Source organism: Haliotis asinina, chromosome 1 (assembly GCF_037392515.1).
Source record: "Haliotis asinina isolate JCU_RB_2024 chromosome 1, JCU_Hal_asi_v2, whole genome shotgun sequence".
NCBI lineage: Eukaryota > Metazoa > Mollusca > Gastropoda > Lepetellida > Haliotidae > Haliotis > Haliotis asinina.
Window position 1 is genome coordinate 95,321,937 of NC_090280.1, and position 24,963 is coordinate 95,346,899.

At 39.1% G+C, this 24,963-nt stretch overlaps 1 protein-coding gene across 1 annotated transcript in view; it reads left to right on the plus strand.

Annotated features, from left to right (window-relative positions):
- LOC137255762 (phosphatidylinositol 4-kinase alpha-like) overlaps positions 1–24,963 on the plus strand; it is a 77,539-nt gene that overhangs the window by 48,085 nt on the left and 4,491 nt on the right. Inside the window, exons 35-44 of the mRNA XM_067793285.1 lie at positions 6,917–6,996; positions 8,100–8,281; positions 9,049–9,181; positions 14,262–14,387; positions 18,083–18,136; positions 18,904–19,024; positions 21,338–21,467; positions 22,130–22,200; positions 23,620–23,692; positions 24,734–24,896. Of these exons, the coding sequence (XP_067649386.1) occupies positions 6,917–6,996; positions 8,100–8,281; positions 9,049–9,181; positions 14,262–14,387; positions 18,083–18,136; positions 18,904–19,024; positions 21,338–21,467; positions 22,130–22,200; positions 23,620–23,692; positions 24,734–24,896 (1,133 nt within the window). The remainder of the gene's footprint in view (positions 1–6,916; positions 6,997–8,099; positions 8,282–9,048; positions 9,182–14,261; positions 14,388–18,082; positions 18,137–18,903; positions 19,025–21,337; positions 21,468–22,129; positions 22,201–23,619; positions 23,693–24,733; positions 24,897–24,963) is intronic.

A 24,963-nucleotide genomic window follows, 5' to 3' on the forward strand; every position in this document is an offset into this window, starting at 1 on the left:
CTGCACAGTGTTATTCTATTCACTTAACATTCACAAATACTACTGCAGAGAACTTCAAACATTCTTATCCCATAATCACTTTGAAACAAAGAAGTACAAGAATCAACACCAAATATGTTGCTCTAGGCAATAGATAAGAGATATTTTTATCCATAAATTTCTGTATTTATTATTGACAATTATGAATGAGTCAGTGCTCACGCAGACTGCAAGTTGCAATTATTGCAAAAAATGTTTTGGGCAAAACAAAGCAAAATATGCTACAGTGTGGCTAAATGATTTGAAAAATCTAGAATTGATATTAAGAAGATGTAAGTCCATCTTATCTTCAGCATCTATTGTCATTGCCATTCCTTGATATATGTGTATACCTTCATTTTCTAGATCCATTATGCGACGCAGTTGCTTCCTAGACGTACATGTTTCCACACAGCTTTGATCAATTAGAATTATGTCTCCATATCTCTCATTTTTCTGATTAGTCGTAGGCGGCCAGCGTCATTCTATTGTGTTTGGTCTTCACGGTCATATAGAAACACGTGCCACCGATCTTGAGTTTTTATATGTCGGCAAGTATTATATTGAGTGCCTGACAACTAGTTGTGTTTGTGTAGATCTATTGTAGTGCATGATGAGAATGTCAGTGTTCATTATGTCAGTCATAATAGCTCGTCACGTTCCTGCTAATATTCACCATTGTTTTCTAATATTAATTTCATTTCAGTCATCAGAATATATTTCCACTGCAATCAGTTCTTTAACTGTTTGGGTTTTTTTCATAATATGTTGAAGTCAACATGTTGAGTTTTGAGACGAAGAAAAAGCAAGGATATTTTGAAAACCTGTGATGATTCTGCTCAAAAAGTTTACCTTTTTGAAAAGGATTAACAAAAAGATGAGCTGATTAATTTTGTTCACCATGAAAGGAACTTGTGCTTACCTATCCTGCACTAAAGCAGCTCTCTAATTTGCTATATTACAACCCCAGTCACTGGATCAGTGTGATATTCATTTCATGTCCCTGGGGAGTATACAATCCAAGCTTCTTTTATTTATTGTTTGAGTCCCAGACTGGTTTAAATTATGATCTTTGACCAGTAAGCATAACACACATGGAAATGTAGTAATGCTTGTCCCTGTAAGTGACTCTATAACAATCTGGTGTAATGTGTGACCTTGGTCCAGTTCTAAAATGCAATTTAACTGGTGAGATGATTGTATCTGCCACAGTTCATCACAGATTTATTATAATCAAAGTACTGTGATCGCTTTTGCAACAGTAAGTGGAAAGTGTGAAATCAGACTTTTTAAGACTGCCCATTGTTCAATTCAGTGGAATCCAGGAGATCTTACAAACGTGTCATTTGAATCTTAGGACTTCCTGTTTCACACAACACTAGAGCCATAGGAAGAAACCCCTTAAGTTGATGCTTAATTTCATGCTTACTGGTTAAAGATTGCACCTATGGAATTCCATGTCAATGTGAGTGCTATGCAACCTAAACTCATCTTTAGAGGTTACCAAGTAAACTGATTGTTTAGGCTTATTGACTTGCTTGATCCCATGTTAACACAGACTGCCTTGTGGCTCACAATATCGCTCACTGGTTTTGCTTATGTATGCAATGTTGACTGAAAACCAAACAAATTACAGATGGAATCTTCAGTCAACAAGAACACAAGTATTGTCTTTATTCAGAACATAGGACAGTAAGAACAGACTGCCGCCATGTAGCTAAAATATGGCTGAGTGTGACATAAAACTAAACTCACTCATTCAAAACAAGGCAGGAACACCATAAAGAGGCTAACCAATTGAATTTCTGTAATATTTTGAATGATTAAACATGTTTCTTCGTTCCTACTTAAGTACTTAAGTTCATTCAGTGCATATTTATTTATACATTCATTTCTTATTGATGAATGTTCCTGAGTTTACACATGGCTATTGTACTCTATGGTGTAATGGTGTAGCCAGGTCCAACTGTCTCATTGCAATGTCTTGTCTCTCTCTCTCTCTCTCTTGCATGAGGATCGCTGACTCAGCTGTATTGTGTCCAGGCTAGCAGGGATGCAACCCTTATGCTACTCCTTATCAGTGGAGATATACTTAGGGCTAGCAGAATTTAGGCTTGTTGTATAATGTGCTTATATGTTATTGCACATCTGGGGTGGTGGGGTAGCCCAGTGGTTAAGCGTTCACTTGTCACACAGAATGCCTAGATTCGATTCCCCAGATATGTACAATGTGTGAAGCCAGTTTCTGGTGTTCCCACCATTACATTGCTGGAATGTTGCTAAAAGCGGCTTAAAACCCAACTTACACACTATCACAATCTCAAAGATAATGGGAATTGATCTACAGCAACCCAGGCTTGTCATAAGAGGCAGTAAGAGGGATAGATGTCATGAATGTGATTGATGCATGTCACGCCATTTGAGTAGATCATTGAGTCAATCACTGGATTGTCTAGTCCAAGCTTGATTATTTACAGACTGTCATTGAAAAGCTGGAATTTGGTGTTTTACAACAAATGGAAGACCAGTGTGTTGGATTAACTTGCATCCCTGGCTAGAACTTGTTTAAGAAATCAGCCATTCATACACTGTTTGCATGTTAATCTTTGAGCTATGTTATATATCTGTACATGGAGAAGAGCAGTGTCACCTGAAATCTTTGATAATCACATATGTACCATAATATCAGTTTATTGTAGTTTGATTATGTTAACAATGCGTTTACAAAGTATCTGTTAGACAATAGGTAAAATAGTTATATTGAAATGCAGTGAGATACAGTTAACCTTTGTTAATCCTGAAACGATACATTAGAAGTTTCTACACATTAATGATGCTGTGATTTGGTATTTGTTTGTTGGTTGTTTATCACATCACTCAGCAACGTTTTAGCTAATTTGAGGTGGTCTGTAAATAACTCTGTCCAGATCTGATAATCTAGTGATCAACAGCATGAGCATCAATCTATGCAACTGATTATATGATGACATGTGTCAACCAAGTCATAGATACTGACGACCTAATCCTGTAAGTCACCTCTTACAACAAGCATGGGTTGCAGAAGACCGTTGTAACCTGGATCTTCACCAGTTATTGATTTGCACTCTGGAACTTCCTTCAGAAAGTTTCATTGCTAATGTCCTTTGTGAAGATTTGGGTCAGTATTGGTCTTCAGCAATCCATTCTTGTCATTTAAGACTAACAGGATTGTAAAGTCAGGTTTGATAAATACATGTGACAGTTATCACAATTTGCATAGAACCGTGCTCACAGTATTAATCACCAGACTGCTTAGCCCTCATTGGATTATTTACAGACAGTCACCATGAAGATGGAATATTACAGAGTGTCGTATTAAACAACAAACAAAATAAGCAATTTTTAAAAAAGTCAATGAATGCTTTAATATTATTTTCTTGTTTCAATTATACAATCCCAACTTAACAGAAGTGTAGAAGACTGTCGGGTATCCAGAACCGAGAATAGAAATATGACTGAGTTGTGTTTGGTCTTGCACTGTTTTAAATGGCAGAATTTCCAGGTCAGTGTTGATGTGTGAGCCTACTGGTTAAGGGAGCTGCTCATCATGACCTAGACCAGGGTTCACTTCTCTACATGGGACCCCTAAAGATCCAGACTAGAACTGATCTTCAACAACCCATGCTTGTTGTAACAGGCGACTAACAGGATCAGGTGGTCAGGCTCACTCACTTTGACAACATGTCATTGTATCCCAACTGAGATCAATGTGCATGATATTGATTATCTGGTCCGGACAAAATTCATGAAGGACTGCTGCCATGTGGCTGGAATATTGCTGACTGCGGCATTAAACAAACCTCTCCAATGTGGAACAAATTCATGGAGATCCTGTTTTGATGGTGTTAGAGGCTCTATAAGTGATCCCTGATTTGAAACATCGCTACAGTGTCTTTACAGCTGGTACTGATGTATCGCGAAAGGTCAAATGTTGTACTGAAGACAAGAGACATGTTTTTTGCACTGGACAGGTCATTCTTGACTAGAAAAGTCAATTTTAGTTCTGTTGCACATTATCGTCTCTGAGAACAGAATGTGGTAGGCCAGCCTTAACAAGAGACGAAAGGAATGTAAGAAGGACTGGACTCAGTAAGCAAATTGGTCTTATAGCAAAGCTTTTGTCTTACATGCTTCCAGGGTTTAAATCGTTATAGAGCAGAGCCACAGTGTGCTTGATACTCAAGGATGACATGTTGAAAAAAGCCATCAATGTTCTTTACAGATATTATGTAGCATTATCATTAGCCTTTACTTTAGACACTAGAGAATGATTGTGGACAAATATTTAAATACACTAATATCCTGATGATGATGATGATGATGATGATGATGATGATGATGCTATATCATTAACCTTTACTAATATCATTAAAGGATGTGATTTTGGACACACAAATATGATACAGAATATTTGCATTCTGATGATGATGATGATGATAATGATGATGACTTAAATCAGAGCATGTTCTCTGGACTGTGTGGTGTTTGCATGTTGTCACCAGTGTAGAACTAACTGACTGACTCGACTGTGCTTTGTTTGCTGAAGCTATTGCCTTAATGCAGTCAGCATCATCGATACTATTGTCAGTAACAGCTATGCTATCATCTTTTGTGCAGGTTTAAGGAGTGTTACCTAGGAGTGGCTTATTTCCGTTGATAACATGCATTGGTCTTTTTTTTGTCTTTTGGGGTTTTTTTTTGTCATTGGTTGGTTTGAAAAGGTTTTAAGCCTAATATTCAGTTTAACGGGTCCAGAATGTATCAAATAAATTTCAGCTTCCAGATTTGTACTGCTTCTACTGAATAAAAAATATATATCTACAGTATTCAATTAAAACTGAAAATTACCTATCATGGTTTTAAATTGATAGTTTTACATGAAATTTTCAGTGTTTCTTAGAAAAAGAGCTATTTCAATTTCAGTTAATAGTGTTCAGTTGAATGATTTGTTGTGACTACTAGACATATTATTTTTTTCGCAATTCATTTTGTATTTAAAGACAGTTTCTTCAACTGTAAAATATGTAGGGCCTGAGATGTTTAGGCATTGAAGATTGAAATGTTAAATGTTTGTCTTGCTTGAACCATAATCCTATTAACACAACTAGAAGTTTTTGTAACAACCTTTTTAGAATATCCCAAGCAATGTTATGATTTATTTACCTTTTTCAAAGTATATTAAACAGGCATTGAATATGATGCTTATTTTGAAAATGATCATTATGATGTCAGTTAACAAAACAATGTTCATCCCATGTTTTGTGTGTGTTTGTCGTAAACAGTCGGGACCTTTTTGCCCAAGAAATCTTACTACCAAGACTGTCATATCTCCAGTTCTTTAACATATAATGTATAATGTGATTGGATTATGACAGTAGTAGAGCTGTGAACACTTAAGGGAGAGGCTCCAGCACCATGATCGACGTGGTCAATGAACGTTGGTCCGAACTGCTTCTGTCATTATGCTATGTCAGATAGATCACAAAGTGTCTTGTATCTGAGTGCAAGGGGCATCATTAAGACCTTCACCTTCTAAATTGGTTGGTTGCTTCCTACACTTTCACATTTTCACTCAGCTGTCATAATTTACAGTTGTGTCTAACATGGTCACCAGAAGATGATGCGCAACTGGATAATGTTTTCATAAATATTCAAGGAAATTGGACAAACACATTGAAAATTAACATGTTGATATGTTGAATGAGTAGTATTTCAGAATATATCTCTTGTGATTTATTAAATTATCGATACCTCTGATCACTGATATTTGATGTTTCAAAACACACCTGCAATATCTGTGAATGGTGCAGTAAATAAAATAATATTAATGTAATGTTTTTCATTGATCACTCGATATGAAGTGTGTCTTTGTAATTCATGTTGCTTGGGTTATATTGGACCTCAAAATCAGTATGGATGGACACCTATCTTCCTATGGCATCTTGAGAGATAAATACATGATAAGTCAAAATTACTCTACTTGTTTCACGGCACCATGAGATGGTGCAGTAGCCTAGTGGTTAGAGCAGTTGCCCATCACACTGAAGACTAGGGTTCAGTTCCCCACTTGGGTATAATGTGAAGTCCATTTCTGGTGTCCCCAGTCTTGATACTGCTAAGAGCTGCATAAACACAACTCACTCACTCACTCACTCACTCACTCTTTCATGACATGGTTACATTAACCTTGTTTAGCTACCTCACTGTCACATTTTCTCTCCCACTGCTGGAACTTTTGGTTCACTGTCCATGTGCTTGTTGTCCAAAATGTTTAAAGGCCTCTTATTATTTAACAGTTTTTGATATTTCTCCTTCAGATCACATGTTACCATTCCACAATTTGTGGTATTTTATGTAAATGTTGCTTTAAGTTGTTGATGTTTAATTAATTTAAACTGTTGTTCATTTATTTCAGGCATATGCAATGAATGTGAAAAACTGTGTCATTTCTGGCTTTGAAATTGTTTAAAATGTTTAAGCTTACTGCAGCATAATTTTGTTTAGTATTATTTTGATTTTCATGTTTTCCATTTATTCAAGTCTTTGCCAAGTGAATTATACAGAATTAACTGCATTCTAGCTCTGTTGCTTCCCCAAGATGATTGTTGTTAAAACTGACCTTCACCAGTTCATGCTTGTCTGGAAAGGCGACTTACAGGAATGAATGGTCACTTGCTGACTTGGTTGAAGCCTCTCATCATAGTATTGATTTATGCTCATGACATCAGTCACTAGATTATCTGGTCCAATCAGCATGATTTAGAGACTGCCTCCATTTACCATGTCATATAATTGCAAACAACTGAAGGTGATTGGATTGTGAGTACAGGGTGAGTAACATCTGGGTCTGTGTTTGTAGGTGCCAGGAAGAACCATGCCGCCGGCACGAGCCTCGTCAAGGACTACATGAGGAAGAGGAACCTTATTCTGTCCCTTGTGGTATGTTGCTTGCAAAGAATCGCAGGTTGGACTAGGTCCCCAGAAACCTGTACTTGTAGGAGTAGAGTTGGGAATTGGTTGAAATTTCACAATTGATGATTGCCTTAATTCCAACAAACAATCATCGAAAACAATTGATTAGTGTCAGCTTTCAGATTTTCCTATCCAGGTTGTTATTGTTATGATATGTATCACATGATCGGCCTTGCTACTTTAAAGTGATGACTAATATATCACGAACATAAACATCCTGTAGTTCTCAAGAAATATGACTTCATTTAGTGAACTGATTTTCTAAGAAATAAACACATTTTCAGGCCCTGACAACTTTGAAGATATGTTCCATTGATAGATGTTTCAAACACTATAACAGAAGTTAAAAAATCGTTTGTGTTCGATGATGAGAAAATGTGATCGATTGCTTGGTCACTGCGACAAATCTTTGACTATTTCAATTAATTGAAACACCACTAGTAAGAGGGCACTTAATGTATTGTGTAGCTTTGTGGATTGTGTCATGTCATTGTGTGCAGAAGGCCAATGTTTTATAGAATGGTTACTTCATGACAAAATATCTGAAAAAAATGGTGCTTATTTTCCTGTCTACAGTTGGCATAAGGTGATGATATGATAATGATAGGTTCTCCCAGTCTGTATGCAGACTGAGTAGCATGTCCATGTTAAACTGTGTCATGTCTGAGTGGGTTAGGGCAATAAGACTAACATTAGTCCAGACATGTTCAAAAAGCAACATGCACACACGAATGCATGTCTTTTTCAAGAACAAAATCTTGAGCACATGAAAATCGTTGTTAGAATTGATCAAAACAAGCCATGTTTATCAAAGAGGTGACTTACGGGATCAGGTGGTCAAGCCTCTCTGACACGTCATCCCATCCCAGCTTTGTAGATCAATGCTCATGCTATTGATCACTGGATTGTCCTGTCTAGACTTGTGTGTTTGCAGAGTGTTTCCACATAGTTAGAATATTGATGAATGTGGCATTAAGCAACTAGGAAACAATGCCAAAATCTTGCACTTGACGTTAAACCTTTTGTCACCTAACCTGTTTCATTAAGCTCTATTGACATCTGCCTGACAGTCCAGCACAGTCGATGCCCTGATCACTCATCACAACCCCTTGGAGCTGCCTGAGATGAAGATCCCTGATGAAGAGAAGATCGCTGCCTGGAGGGTGTCACCATTCACAGAGAAACAGTGGCGAGAAACAGCCAGAATAGCCTGGGATATTTCACCCGCCCTGGCCGTCTTTCTGCCTTCTAGGTAAGTTTACTTGTAAGCAAAATATTCTGTTTGGATGTAATATGTAATAGCAGGATTAATCATCATTCATCAAGTTACATACTGACCTTGTGAGCATGTTGATTGGGTTAACCTCTTTAGTCTTGTTGACATTTGACTAGAGATTGGAAGATCTGAGGTATAAGTCCCATTACCTTGTGAGCATGTGGATTTGGTGAACCTCTTTAGTCTTGTTGACATTTGACCTTAGATTGGAAGATCTGAGGTGTCAGTCCCATTACCTTGTGAGCATGTGGATTCGGTGAACCTCTTTAGTCTTGCTGACATTTGACCTGAGATTGGAAGATCTGAGGTGTCAGTCCCATTACAGCATTTAGATATTAGATAAATCAATTGAAAATCCCAAAAAGTTACTGTATTCATCAGTCTTTTAACCGACTACTTTAATCAGTTTGATTATACATTCTGTTATCTAGCAATTGTCTTGATGTGAATAGTTTCTCTTGATGAATTAGTTGTAGATGTTTGCATAATCAAAATGCTGGTTATTTGTTCAAAACTTGGATATTTCTTGCCCAAAGCCTGCAGAAGTGTTAAAAACTTGTAATTTCAAATTTGCCCAAGTTATTCTAGATGGTAATAACTGGTGTTATGACTAGGTACAGTGATTCATTTCACAGACCAATTTGAGTAAAACAATGATTTTTTTCCTAATAATTGCCTTCCAAGGCCTCTTGTTTAGGAATCATGGGTGACCTCATGTTCTAATGTCCAACCAATATGTGCAGGTTCCGTCAGTCTGAGGCACTGGTGAAGGAGGTGACTCGTCTGGTACGGACCAACCCAGAAGCGGTGTGTCACATCCCAGATGCTCTCAGCTTCCTTGTCACTGCCCAGAGTGTTGAAGCTGATGCACCAGAGGTAGATGTTCACAATCTCAACTCTGTCTAAACTTTTACTCACAGTTCTTAACTAACTTGTTTAGTTGATTTTTACTTCTGAACAGCCTACTTGGTAAATGTTATAATCAGGGTTTTCTTTCTTGGATGTCTTTGTGCAACGGCTGAGTGTACCACATGTCCAGTGGACTTTACTTCAGATGTGTTTGTCAGTATCGATGACTCATGCTTATTTTGCTTATCCCCTACCTGTATGTGAAGGTAGTGGAACACTTGAACTCCCTTGAAGTTCCCTTCTAATTGAAGCAGATGTACAATACATTCACCCATCGGGAGTCTCCCTTTCCCGCCATTATGGTCACATGACCAGTAAAGCTTATCACTGTTTCCTCCATCACCCGCCAAGGATGGCTGGAGGCATACATGGGTCATGATGTAAGTTATGCTTTAACTTTTGTCCTATAATCTAAATTATGTTGTATTCAGATTTTGGATTGTAATTATTATCATCTTTATGTAAAATTTATAAAATTTCTTGTGTTTTGGACATGCTTTTTTTTGTCAACTTGGACGACCAATGAGCAGTGTCTACTAGACCTTCAGTAACTACATCGTCTACTATGCTGCATCTTTCAGAGGGTCTACTATCTAGGCAGACATCTACAAGGTCCACACTCAACATCTCATATTCCTCTGCGAACCAACCGCTGCTGCTCTCACCTCAGTTACTGGACACCAGCCTCTTTATGCACCACTCATATGTGATGAACTTTAGGGATCGCCATTTTGAAGAGGAACGAAAACACTAGTCAGCAGCTACAACTACAGTCGCCCTGCGGGACGGCTCATCAGCTACACTAGGTCTTTTGGATGAGGAAGAGGCATCGTATGCTCACTCCTGTTCATGAAAATGATCTTCATCGGCTGTATCCTCGCGTCGCAGTATGGATGATGTTCCTTCCATTGACTTGCCAAGTGCTCGCACTTATAGATCACGCTACAGCCACAAGCGTTCACTGTCAGCATCCTCCATTCGTCGGAGATGCCATTATTGTTCATCATCTTCATCAGATACAGACTTATGTAGGAAAGAGCAAAGGCATTCACAGAATGGTAATCATTCCGGGGATACGTACAGACAAGAGGACCACGATGACACTTGCTGCTTGGACATCGTTTCCCATTCTTGCATGCACTCGTGGAAGGACAGAGATAGACATTGCTGATCACCGTCAGCTGAGGAAGCCCTCTTCTCAGACTCCTAATTTACATTGTGCATTAGGAATGGTTTGGACTTCACCATCGAAGGACTCCAAGAAGGAAGGAATTATCACCCAGAAGAAGGATGCACAGTTAATATCAGAGCACCTAGCCTCGACATCTGTGGCATTGAATTTTCTACACTAACAAGGTCTACTACCAGCGTCTACTTGGGGCGACAGCTTTACTAAACCATTTACTAAATCCATTACTCTGGACTCCATTGAAGTAGTGATGATAAAGTCGACTGACACTTTGACTACTGTCCTCAAGCACACTTCTCATTGTTACTCCAACAACTCAAAGAGAATGTGAGACAAGAGGGACAACACTCACGATGGCAAGGGCTCAATACCTCAAATGGCGGAAACAGGCGCTCCCATGGAACAGGACACCCTGCCAGAAGCGCTAAAGGAGGAAAGCGCTGAACATCAGGTTTGGAACGACTGGAGCATTTCATCCCCAGGCGTTCCCTACAACCATCATGATTGAATGGAGGTTTATAGTGCAACTGGAGGAATAGGGGTCTTCTCAACGACAATTACATCCTGAGCATCCTACGACACAACTACAAGATCCCACTACTGGCAACACCACCACACACAGGAGACCCAGAACTCTTTGCGTATGCCAGGGATCAACAAGACAAACTGGCTGATGCCTTATCATCTCTTCTAGAGAAAGGCGCTGTCAAAATTCAAGCCATGACAGAACAAGCTCTACTCTCTCCGTTACCACTACATCAGTGGCAATGTCTGCTTGGTCTGCACACATCAGCAAAGAATTTGACCAGACGAGGACATCTACAATTACGCCCATTACAATGGTTTCTGATTTAGCATCTCAAAAAGTTAGATCAGATTGCTCTGCTATCTACATAGCTACTATGCTGAACTCACTGATCAAATGTCTGTGAAGGGACCTATTTACTAGGGCTGGTCTACAACAACCATCACTGCGTAGATGCCTCACTACTAGGTTGGGGTGCTCACCTAAAAAACAAAGTGGCAGCAGGAATCTGGAAGAGCTACGAAACCATTCCCCAGGAGATGAAAGCTGTAGTCGACTTTGTACAACACTGGTTGACAGCATTGAGGAACAAACTACTGATGGTTCGTACAGTCAACTCTGCATTAAAAAGCAAGGATCGACATGATCATGCACACTACAACAGCTGACCTTCAACGTCTTCAACAACTTGAACCTCCACATACAGACTTGTCACATCCCAAAAGCACACAATGTCATGGCCAATGCACTGTCACTCCTTCTACAACCGTCGCCAACAGAATGGATGCTACATTGAGAGACGTTTTGATTCATCAGTCAGACATTCAGATCCCCGCAAATAGGACAATTTGCCACAAGGTTCAAAAAGGAGATACCAACATTCGTATGTCCAGTACTGGATCCATTAGCGTGAGCAACAGACGCTCCCAACGTCTCGTGGGAAGGATTGAACACATATGTGTTCCCCCCTCCAGTACTACTTCTAAAAGTCGTCAGGAAGACTTTGCTGATACAACTGAATTTGGTCGCGCTGAGATTGGTTCCCTGTACTCACCGAGGGACTAGGATAACCAACACTGCAACTACCAGAATGGAAGAACCTACTGGTCCATCCACTCACCAAACAAGCACACAACAACCCTACATCATTCCAACTTCACATATGGATTGTGTCAAAGCCTGAATGAAACATTGAGCATATTCTAATAGAGCGACAAAGGCTAGCTCTACATAGATCTACATGCACATTATATGACGATAAATGGACGCAGTTTGAAACATATACCAGAAAGACAGGCTTTACTGCAATGAAAGTCACACATGCCTCAAATAGCGGACTACTTGTGTCCTTGACAACACACCAGATGACTGAAAGGTTCTACACTCTCGACATACTTGGCGGCACTCAGCTCTGTGATCACCATTAAAGCTGACAAAAGTACCAGACTACTCACCTTAGTACACTCATTCAAGCTTGAAGACCAACAACGCAGATTTAAGGCTCCAGCTTGGAACTCGAATGTTGTCCTACAACACCTCACAAGTGATATCTATGAGCCACTAGACCAGGCATCGTTTGAATTATTGACACAAAAAATGCTGTTTCTACTCGCCCTAGCTACAGCAGCATGGATGTCAGAAATACATGCTCTGGACTTCATTCGCACACAATTCGACTGCAGTCATTGTGAGATTGTACATCCAGGTCTGAGTACAGACTGCCTGGACAACTGGACAAACATAACCACATCCTGGCATTATCTGCAGTCCTCGGGCCACACAGGATTTATCATTATGCTCATTCAGAGCGTTAAATATATATCTCCAACATACAAAGACAAGGAGACAATATTTCAAGCACCAATTCATCCCAAAATATCTACTGAGACACCTACGGAATTATCCAGTAACACTATCTCATTATGAATGAGAACCGTTATACTGAGGGCCTACAAAGAGCTTCTACGAGCGGCCAGTCCACAAGAAGTGAGAGCAATCGCTGTACATGGAAACTACTCGTTTTCAACTATAATGAAGGGTTGCTTTTGGAAATCGAATACAGTGTTTGCCATCACTACCTACGAGACATTGCCGTAGAGGATGCCTGGATTGAATATGTTCATGCATCAGTGTCATCATTTTTGCTCATATCACACAAGCAAATAATGAGCCACTCCCTTTTCACTATTATTTAGACAGAACTTTCGGTTACGGAATGCTCCCAAGTTTCAACCACATGGTGGTTCAGAAGTTTGTCGACTCAGTTGTTATGGAGTATTTTGCCAAACATATCTGCAGTGAAATGAAACCTACAGAATATGCTTTGCATTCCCGTATTGTACCATCAAACAACATAAAACAATACAGAACATATTAGAACAGTTCATGGCTTGGGTGTCTGTTCTATTCAAACCAACGTCGCTGAGTTTCACTCACCCTTTTATCACGTAACATGTTGAGACTAAGACGCTTAAGGGAGTATAATGGTTGAGATTCCATGCCCACATGTAAAACAGGCTAGCATGAGTGATTATGACCCTGTACTCATAATGAAGATACTTGTACATGAAGAAGGGTCATGACTGGTCTTGATTGGAAATCTTAACACACGGTTGCATTAGACCCTTTCTAAATAAACTTGAAATTTTATCCTTATCCTGGCACATGGTGTCAAGCCCTCCCAACCACCCCTCACAGGCCCGCTGAATTCCCAGCTAATGAGATTCGGGGAGAGTGGCAAGCATGACTAGCATGTGACCATAATGGCGAGAAAGGGAGGTTCCCGATGGATGAGTGTATACTACATCCACTCAATTAGAAGGGAACTTCAAGGGAGTTCAAGTGTTCCACTATCTTCACATAGAGAGAGGAGATAAGCGTAATAAGCATGAGTCAGGAGTAGTAGTCAGTAAGTATAAAATATCGATTTTATTCAGAATATTACTTTTTTGTAATTATTTCACTATTTCTAAGAAATTGAGATAATTGATAACTGCAACTTTAATCATATAACAGTGACATATGGTTACACCACACAATTTGTTGAACATTTTTTAATCTGTGATTGCCACTTCTGCCATACTGTGTAACTCTATTTAAAACTGACGGTTTGCTATGCATACTTTCTGGAACTCATTGCCACCACACCAGTAAGCTGTTCATAGAAGAAGCTAATATTCTTACGAATTCTTACGAATATGTACATCTAACACTTGATTTCCTCTTTTCATGTATACACAGGTTTAGCTCGAAGAAACATTTCAGTTTAATTAACTGATTCTGTATTGTGTTGATTCTGGTGATTGGTAATTAAATACATCCACCTGTTTCAGCTGACTCACATGATGACATGGGGAATTGTCTCCCCAGTCCTGGCGCTGTCCTACTTCTCCCGGTTGTACCCACCACATCCTCTCACAGCCCAGTTCGCTGTTAGAGTTCTGCGATCTCACCCATCCGTGAGTGCTTCCTTAAGTTGCAGTAGAAGCTGGTATTGTGAGAGAAACTCTTTTTTACGGACAGACAACTTCTATGTTGGAGTATACGAAATGTTTCAGTGTAGATCCTAGCATGGTTATCAAGCAGATGCATCCTTTGCTTGGTAATTGTGGATTTGCTTGATACAAGTGTTAGGATCTACACTGAAATGTCACAACCACTGCAGTAAAGAAGTTGTCTATCCATAAAAAGCGTTGCTCTCATTGTTCGAAGCATACTGGCTCTCATACTTATAACTGTTATTGTGAATATCTGTTTAAAGTACTTTTTAGCTCTTCAACAGCACATGATTGTTGTTAGAGGTGACGAATGTGACCGGGTGGTCAGACTTGTTGACGTGGTTAAGGATGTCATGGTGTCCAAATTGTGTATGCTCTTAATATCAATCACTGGATTGTCAGATCCAGGTCCCATTCCTGAAAGCAAATCAAGCTACAATCAGTTGTTAGCTCTACAAACAACTTTACAATTATTGTAAAGAACAATTTATGGTCGTTCCTAAGTCCATAAGTCTTGCAATTGTAAATCTTTCGATAGTAAATTACAATGGTGATCTTCTGAGTTTGTTTACATTTCTACCGGCTGGTGAGAGCCGCTTCCCTTTTAAAGTAGATGACATACACTAAGTGTGAGATTGTGTCTAAGGAAAAGAAGAGCAGTAGGTCTACCTTTCAAGCAAAAAAGCTTGATAGTCTCATTGTAGAGGTCAATTGTCATCAGCTGGCCTTATTTGGAGCCTTCTTGGCAACTATTATGGCGAAAATCAAGGGAAGATTGTGGTATATTTCAGCATCGTTGTAAACATCATAGAACATGACAACAGTCTCGAAATAGGGTCAATATTAAGTCTCCTTTGTTTATGAATTACAACTAACGCAGCTATCTTGTTCATACACAAGAATCAATCATATGTAAGTTACAGACAGGCATAAGCAACTTACAGAAGTGATTGTACCTTTCAACTACATTGATTAATGGTGGAGTAATGGTAGATAAATTTTCAATTGGATTGTAGTGATTTCAATCATTGTAATGTTATAATCGCTTTGAGGAACAGGGCACAGCATGGATTATTTACAGATCATTGTCGTATAACTGGAATATCACCAAGTGAAGTGTTTACCACAAACTTCTTCCGTTGTACAGGGGTATCTTGGACATTTGTATTATTGTACTTCTTCAAGGTGTCAATATCAAATAGGGTCAAGGTTACTAGGGTTGCAACTATTCTGCCAGACCTCGATTTGATTCTATTTTCGATATTTGATTCGATGATTTTTTATTTGATTCTTCAGTAGAAGTAAAGCATCAGATTTCATTTAACTCACAGTTTTTCAAACAAAACATAGAACACTGAAAACTTTTTCAAAGATTTGACTGGAAATCAGGAATGTAAGTGGTGTAACTTGAAATTCACTGACAGCTTGAACCACAATTCTTATGGCATCAACCAATGACATTTCCCCATATTTTAGCACTCAAAACTGCTTGAGTTGAAGTCGAAATAATAATTTCGCTATAATTTAGATAGATATAAAAAAATCAAATTGAAATAGTGATAATGGTTGGAAAGAATCACAACTAAGGTATCAGATTCAGTTTTCGATAAATCGAACAGAATCATTGCAGCCCTAATGGTTATCGACTAAGTACTGCATTCTATTACATTTACTCCAGTTTGGGAGTTGTGTCTGTGGACATGCCAAGAACCTATGTTAATGGTCAGTTAGATTTTGCTGCCTTGTGTTATTACCTTTCTCTAAAATTAGCATTTTTTCCAATGACTTTGATATTGGTGTGTACCTGACATAGAAGAACACAGTTATAAATCCCAACTCCATGTTGTCCTGATAGCTGATCAGTAGCTACTACTATACTATGACTTTGATATTGGTGTGTACCTGACATAGAAGAACACAGTTATAAATCCCAACTCCATGTTGTCCTGATAGCTGATCAGTAGCTACTACTATACTATGACTTTGATATTGGTGTGTACCTGACATAGAAGAACACAGTTATAAATCCCAACTCCATGTTGTTCTGATAGCTGATCAGTAGCTACTACTATACTATGACTTTGATATTGGTGTGTACCTGACATAGAAGAACACAGTTATAAATCCCAACTCCATGTTGTTCTGGTAGCTGATCAGTAGCTACTACTATACTATGACTTTGATATTGGTGTGTACCTGACATAGAAGAACACAGTTATAAATCCCAACTCCATGTTGTTCTGGTAGCTGATCAGTAGCTACTACTATACTATGACTTTGATATTGGTGTGTACCTGACATAGAAGAACACAGTTATAAATCCCAACTCCATGTTGTTCTGGTAGCTGATCAGTAGCTACTACTATACTATGACTTTGATATTGGTGTGTACCTGACATAGAAGAACACAGTTATAAATCCCAACTCCATGTTGTCCTGATAGCTGATCAGTAGCTACTACTATACTATGACTTTGATATTGGTGTGTACCTGACATAGAAGAACACAGTTATAAATCCCAACTCCATGTTGTTCTGATAGCTGATCAGTAGCTACTACTATACTATGACTTTGATATTGGTGTGTACCTGACATAGAAGAACACAGTTATAAATCCCAACTCCATGTTGTCCTGATAGCTGATCAGTAGCTACTACTATACTATGACTTTGATATTGGTGTGTACCTGACATAGAAGAACACAGTTATAAATCCCAACTCCATGTTGTTCTGATAGCTGATCAGTAGCTACTACTATACTATGACTTTGATATTGGTGTGTACCTGACATAGAAGAACACAGTTATAAATCCCAACTCCATGTTGTTCTGATAGCTGATCAGTAGCTACTACTATACTATGACTTTGATATTGGTGTGTACCTGACATAGAAGAACACAGTTATAAATCCCAACTCCATGTTGTTCTGATAGCTGATCAGTAGCTACTACTATACTATGACTTTGATATTGGTGTGTACCTGACATAGAAGAACACAGTTATAAATCCCAACTCCATGTTGTCCTGATAGCTGATCAGTAGCTACTACTATACTATGACTTTGATATTGGTGTGTACCTGACATAGAAGAACACAGTTATAAATCCCAACTCCATGTTGTCCTGATAGCTGATCAGTAGCTACTACTATACTATGACTTTGATATTGGTGTGTACCTGACATAGAAGAACACAGTTATAAATCCCAACTCCATGTTGTCCTGATAGCTGATCAGTAGCTACTACTATACTATGACTTTGATATTGGTGTGTACCTGACATAGAAGAACACAGTTATAAATCCCAACTCCATGTTGTCCTGATAGCTGATCAGTAGCTACTACTATACTATGACTTTGATATTGGTGTGTACCTGACATAGAAGAACACAGTTATAAATCCCAACTCCATGTTGTCCTGATAGCTGATCAGTAGCTACTACTATACTATGACTACTACGTTATGGATGAACTGATTAGAAAAACAATTCTCTCATAAAGTTGGACTTTGAATTACGAAAAATGATCTGTTCGTTCAAATTTGTCAGCAGGGGCAATTCATCGTCCTCTGATGACCCTCGTTATGTTCAGGTGTTATATGCTGTTTTGAATTTTGTGTTTTTTGAGAAGTGAATATTGTGTGTACCCTTGTTTTCAGGAAGCCTTGCTGTTCTATATACCACAGATTGTCCAAGCTCTCCGATATGACCCGGTAAGACATCATGTCAATAATATCACAGGTTTAGCCAGGATTTTGAACAAATAGCCTCTTTGCATTTCAGACTTAGCGATGGCTAAGATGATCTGGGTAGTTTTCAGCAGCCCATGCTTGTCGCAAGAGGGAACTAACTTGATAAGGAAGTCAGACTTACTGATTTGACATATTTCATTCTATCCCAGTTGCTCATGGTGCTTGATACTCATGATGTTGTTCTCTGGATTGTCTGGTTCAGATTATTAACAGACTCCAGATATATGCCTGGAATATTGCTTAATGGAACTTAATTTAAACAGCAAACAAGTAAAAAATATGTATGGGTTAATGAGGTTTTTAAGTTGAGCTACACATTTTGTATCACATCCTAATGGTGTAGATCACCTGGCGTCAATCACTTGAGTCTCTGATCTATGTCCCAATCACCATCATGTAGCTGAAATATTGCTGAGTGTGGTATTAAACAACCAACAAAACATGAATGTGAACCTGCTTTGTTCCAGATGTACAAGAAGTTATCATTATGGCCTAATGGGATCGGGTGGTCAGGCTCGCTGACTTGGTTGACAAATGTCATCAGTTCCCAATTGTGCAGTTTGATACTTATGCTGTTGACCACTGGATTGTCTGGTCCAGACTAAATTATTTACAGACCACTGCCATATAGGAATATTGCTGAGTGCGGCGTAAAACTCAATCACAGGATTGGCTGGTGTTATTTACAGACAGCATGTGACCATACATGTGTCCCTACTGTGTTTTAGATGGGCTACATGTACGAGTTCATCATGTGGGCAGCCAAGACATCGCAGTTGTTGGCCCACCAGCTGCTGTGGAACATGAAGACTAACATGTTCATGGATGAAGACTCCACCATCAAAGACGGTAGACATTTCACTTGTCATGGAAATGTGATCACATGGGCACAATGTTGGGTTATATACAGTATGGTTCAAAATTATTGAGAATAGCTAAACCATTTCATATTATTAAACGAGAACAAATCAGATAAAATTGAATGTATTGTGAAAGTGAACTGACCTTTTCATGTTGTGTAGGTAACAATTTAATATTTTATCAAGTCTCCTTGAGCTTCACGGCACAGTCTAAGACGGGTAGGCATACTTCCTATCAGAGAGGTTAGTGTCTCGTGGGTTATGCTGTCCCAGTATCGGACCACTTCTCTCTTCATGTCTTCAATTTTTGTGAACCCCTTTTGATTCACACATTCCTTCATCATCCCCCAAATGTTCTCAATGGGATTTAAGTCAGGACTATATGCAGGAAATGGTAATGCAGTCACATTTTTCTCCTGAATCCACTGCTTGGCATGTTTTGCGGTGTGTTTAGGATCATTATCTTGCTGCAAAATCCAGTCATTTCCATAAAACACATGTGCACTTGGAAGGAGAAAATTATCTAATATGTTAGTGTAGCGTTGACTTGTCAGATTTCCCTCAAACACACACAGCGGGGTCGTTCCTAATAAGGATATCCCTCCCCATACATGAAACTTTGGGCTGTATTTAGGTCGTCGATACAACGGTGCTGACGCAGACTTTGTCCATATTTTCACATTTTTGGGATATACCCATATTGAGCTTTCATCAGTAAAAATCACATTTTCCCAGTCAAAGTTTTCATGTGCCAAACACCACTCAACACGCCTGTCTTTATGTTCTTGTTTCATGAGAGGAGAAGGAATTCCAGTCTTTTTCTCCCATCCAAGATCACTCAAATTTCTTCTAACTGTAGATTTTGATACAACTGTTGATCCCCTTTCTATCATTTCATACCTGATGTTGGAGATGCTTGCCCTTTGCTTTTTAGACGCTAAAATTCCCAGCCGGACGCGATCTGAGAAGTCCAATTTTCTGGGTCTCCCTGCTCCTTTCTGATGCCCAAAATCCTTTCCCTCTTTAAAATTCCTCCTAATCCTATACACAGTAGAAAGAGGAGTTCCTGTTCTCTCTGCCAGTGTATTTACATCATCAATTCCTTGATTACACAACTCAAAAATCAACCTTCTTTTATCTTCAGCAGACATTGTTGACAGTGCTGAGGAAAATGACGTCTGCCACAAATTCAGGGGAGGTAACTCTAATTGTACTATACTCAGTAGGCCAAGATGAGTTACCTCCCTTATACCATTACTTAGTTTTAAGTATCAGTGAATCAGTTGAGGTGTTAGGATAGCTCAAAGTAAGAAGGAAAATTCTCAATAATTATGAACCAGACTATATATGTTGAGTCTTCCTCATACACTTTTCTAAAATTGTACACCATTTGAATTCTGATTATGATCAGATCATGGACGACATCCCATCACAGGAGTCACAGTTTGGCTGAAATACTACTTATGTGACTATAGACTCAAACTCTCTCCCATCACAGATCACCTCAGAATGGCAGTTCAGGTACCTTGACCATGTCTGACAGGAAGTTGGTATGAGCCAGTCAGAGAGCAGCCTGCTTGAGCTACAGAAAAGTTATTTCAAACTTGAAATTTAAATGCAAGGCTACTCTTTGAAAGTCTCAATTTAGAATTTGCAAACTGAACTCAAGAACATACTAGATTGTCAAGTAGATGGCCAAAATTGTATACCAGAACTTCCCATAAACTATTGAAGTCTATTCCGCGATCATTTACCCCAGTGAACATTTTTACTTCCATGATTTTTCAAAGTTGTAAATAGCAAATATCACAGTAAAGACATTCACTGTTTAATTTTAGAATGGTACATACAGGGTAGTAAGGTAATCCAAACTCCATAAAAATAGTCTCATCCATCTAAATTGATTTATTGATCAGTTGATTATGTTAATTATCATTTGAAAATTTTGATGTTGATTTCAAAGCATACATGCATGAAAACGTATAAATCCACATCAAAAGTTCCAAATGATTGCTGACATGGCAAAGTTGTAAACAAGTTCTTTATTACAATGAGAGTGATGTTTCTGTGTAGGCTGTGACAGCTATCAAGATGGTGATGTTAGGACCTACATGAAAACGTCTGTCTCATCATCATAAAGAAGTTGTTCTCCATATATTATTATCATTCCTTACTGCTCCAACATTTATGTGCCTCTCAAAGAAGTCATCATTTGGAAATGTAGATGTGGAATTCCACAAATACATGTATCAGCCTGTAACATTGTGGATCTATGGTTTGACATTGTGAGTGTACCCTGCAGAGGAGATCGGAGACAAGCTGGAGGCCCTGATGAATGAGATCTCAAAGTCATTAGCAGGTCCTGCTCTGCAGTTCTATGAGAGGGAGTTTGACTTCTTCGGGAAGATCACAGCAATTTCAGGAGAAATTAGGTAGGTTGGACAAACTGCTTTGTTTCAACAGCACGCAATACAAAAATATCTTATGTTCCTTAGACAGCATGAAACTTTACATTCTATATTTAAATGCTTTGTTTCCCATATGTGACTTGTGTTGTGTGGTCTTATTCATAGAGTCCTGTACACAAGCCAGTTGAAGTTAACCAACTTTGGTCACAGAGAGTCCTTTTCTGAAACTTCTGTCCTGTTGCAGAACAAAGCACATGCAATAAATGTAGTCATGTTCCCAGTGGGAAGGGTCATATGACCTTCTAGTGCTTCACAGGCTGCTTGGTTTTTTCAGGGTAATAAAGTACATGTTATGTGTGCTTAGCAGTTTTGAGCCCTATGTAAGTGGCCTTATTATCGCCCGCATTGCATTTTGCAGGGGGTATTAAAATGCACCCCGTCCTTGCACATTTAGCTTTTCTGGGGCAAAACCATTCAATATTTCTTCACCAAACTTGGCACATAGATAGATCTTGTGGTGTATTAGTGCCTTTTGGTAGTTTGGGTATTCTTAATAAAATATTTTTCGCATTTCCATGGCAACAAGTGTGACATAGACTGAAATTGGAGGTAATGTGGTGGATATTGATGACTGTGTCTTGTTATTATAATGGATATTTATTTTGTAAATGTTTGATATATTTCAGGCCCTACCCCAAAGGTCCAGAGAGAAATGAAGCATGTTTGAAGTGCCTGAGTAAAATTCAGCTACAACAAGGTAGGTTGTGGCTTCAGCAGCTGGATACTGCAGGAGTTATCTGTACTTGGAAGAGTTATCTTTTCTTCCTTCATACTACCAGAAAAAAAGATGCTTCTGCGGTTTATCTGCACTAAAGTGTTAATAAAGACTAAATAAGTGTTGACATGTCATTTTGACACAGGTTTTGTATCCTCTGTGAACTACCAGTTCATGTTGTTTACATACCGACCCGTGAAGGTCCCGGGGTAGAATAGGCCTTCAGCAACCCATGCTTGCCATAAAAGGTGACTATGCTTGTCGTAAGAGGCGACTAACAGGATCGAGTGGTCAGACTAGCTGACTTGGTTGACACATGTCATCGGTTCCCCATTGCGCAGATCGATGCACATGTTGTTGATCACTGGATTGTCTGGTCCAGACGCGATTATTTACAGACCGTCGCCATATAGCTGGAATATTGCTAAGTGCGACGTAAAACTAAACTCACTCACTCACTCATGTTTACATACCAAAGTACATGCTTCAAAGTAATGCTTGCTAGTGACATTTCATATCAACAAGGGGCAGTGGGATAGCCGAGTGACTGAAGTGTACACTCATCACTCCAAACAGCCAGGTTAGATTGTCCTCAGTTCTGGTGTCACCTGCCGTGATATTGCTGGAATATTGCTAAAAGCAGCATAACTTGCAATCATTAACTTAATATTAACTACTCACAGGTTGGTACAGAAAGGGATTATTGCTGATATGACAAAATATAAACCTTCCAACTCTTTGAAAGGCATTTACATGTACAACCAAACAATTGTGGTTGAGTCACGTTTCCATGAGCTCCAATTCCAAGATGTTGAAACAGATTTATCATGCACTTCCTGTGCATGAAGAGACTAAAATATTGTCTATTTTTTGTCAGATTCATGTATCACAATAAAATTATTCACATTTGTGTAATGTTGGGCTGGTGGGGTAGCCTAGTGAGTAAAGCGCTGGCTTGTCTCACCGAAGACGGGTTCGATTCTCCACATGGACACATGGACACACGTGAAGTTCATTTATGGCATCCCCTGTCATGATAGTGCTTGAATGTTGCTAAAAGCAGCATCAACATATATATGGCATATTTCTGAGACATACCTCATCCCACATCCCAAAGCAGGAAAACAAAACCAAACCTCAATTCAAGTACTGAATCACTGTCACACTTGATGTATTTTGTCCACAAGGTGTGACACATCTGTTTACAAACTCACCTTTAAATGGAGTCCTCACAGGGTTTATTCTCTTGACATTTGCTTACTCCTTTACTGTGAAATGTAATTTGTCAGTGACTCGTCTGTGACGTAACCAATGTGAAATGCTATTGGATCTATTCAAACAGTGTGTCCAGTAAGCAGTAGCATAAGTATTCTGTTTGGTTAAAAACGGTTTCTATTCCAGGGTGCTACCTACCATCCAATCCTGAGGCCATTGTTACCGAGATTGACAAGAAGTCTGGCACTCCCATGCAGAGGTTAGGCAAATACACACAAGTGGTTGCCATGGAAAATAATGATAATAATTCATCTAATTATATTGCGCTAAATCCACACAAACAACAGTGCATTATTACCTCAGATATGCCAAGCTGTGTGTGAGATATTAGAAGTTGTTCACTGGTTTGCTTATGTTCCCTGAGCTGCAAGGAGAGGGGAACATAAACAAACCTCAACGGTACATGAGCCCATGGACCCCGAGGGGCCAGTGAACAACGTATTTATCTTACCGTACACCCAAGTTCTAATTTTGAGCTGTTTGAAGCACTTCGGTTGAATGCGATGCGAATCTCCATTTTGCAGACAGCTCACAGTAAATAGATTTAGAGTTATCTCCCTTCCATCAATTTTCAATCTCAAAACATTGGTAATTCCTGTGCTTAATGCGTGATTGAGTGTTATTCAAGATAAAAATCCCAACTCACTGAAGATATTATTCTTTGTACGCTTCATTCACCTCAAGAGTATTAACACCAGATAAGAGTCTTGTCACTTTACCAGTTCCAGAGGGAGGGATGGTGGGGTAGCCTAGTGGTCGAGGCATTAGCTCGTCTTGCCAATGACCAAGGTTCGATTCTCCACATAGGTACAATGCCTTGATATTGCTGAACTATTGCGAAAAGTTGTCTAAAACTAACCTCAGTTACTCACTCATTGTAGCTTAGGGATGCATTTGTGTCCTGGATATCAAAGACACCTTGGTTTGTTGCACAGAGTTGTGTCCCCTAGGCTTACCTGACTTCTATAATAGTGGGCGTGAATCCCAAAGAACTTTGTGAATGTTGTTAGGTTTTTCTTCACAATGGTATTTGGGATTTCATTCTTAAAACACAACCACGTCAGTATTACTGCCACATTTAATGCAGGAGACTTGCATATATGACTAATGTGGATTGTGGATGATATTAAGAGTTTGGATGTACATTTTCCAGATTCGATGTCTGCCTCCTACAGTATCACTGTCAGAACAGTCTTTCTTGGACTCTTGTCTTACCTCATCATCACTTCTTCCCTTGCAGTGCTGCAAAGGCCCCTTACCTGGCCAGGTTCAAGGTGAAGCGTTGCGGCATCCATGGCCTGGAGAGACTGGCTCTAGGTGACAATCAGGCTCTGGCCAAGGACTCCATTGTCCCGGAATACTGGCAGGCCTGCATATTCAAGGTTGGAGATGATGTCCGACAGGTAGGTGGTCTGACTTGGACAGAGTGAGTTGGCCAGTTTAGTGTTGTTTCTCTGTTCAATATGAAAT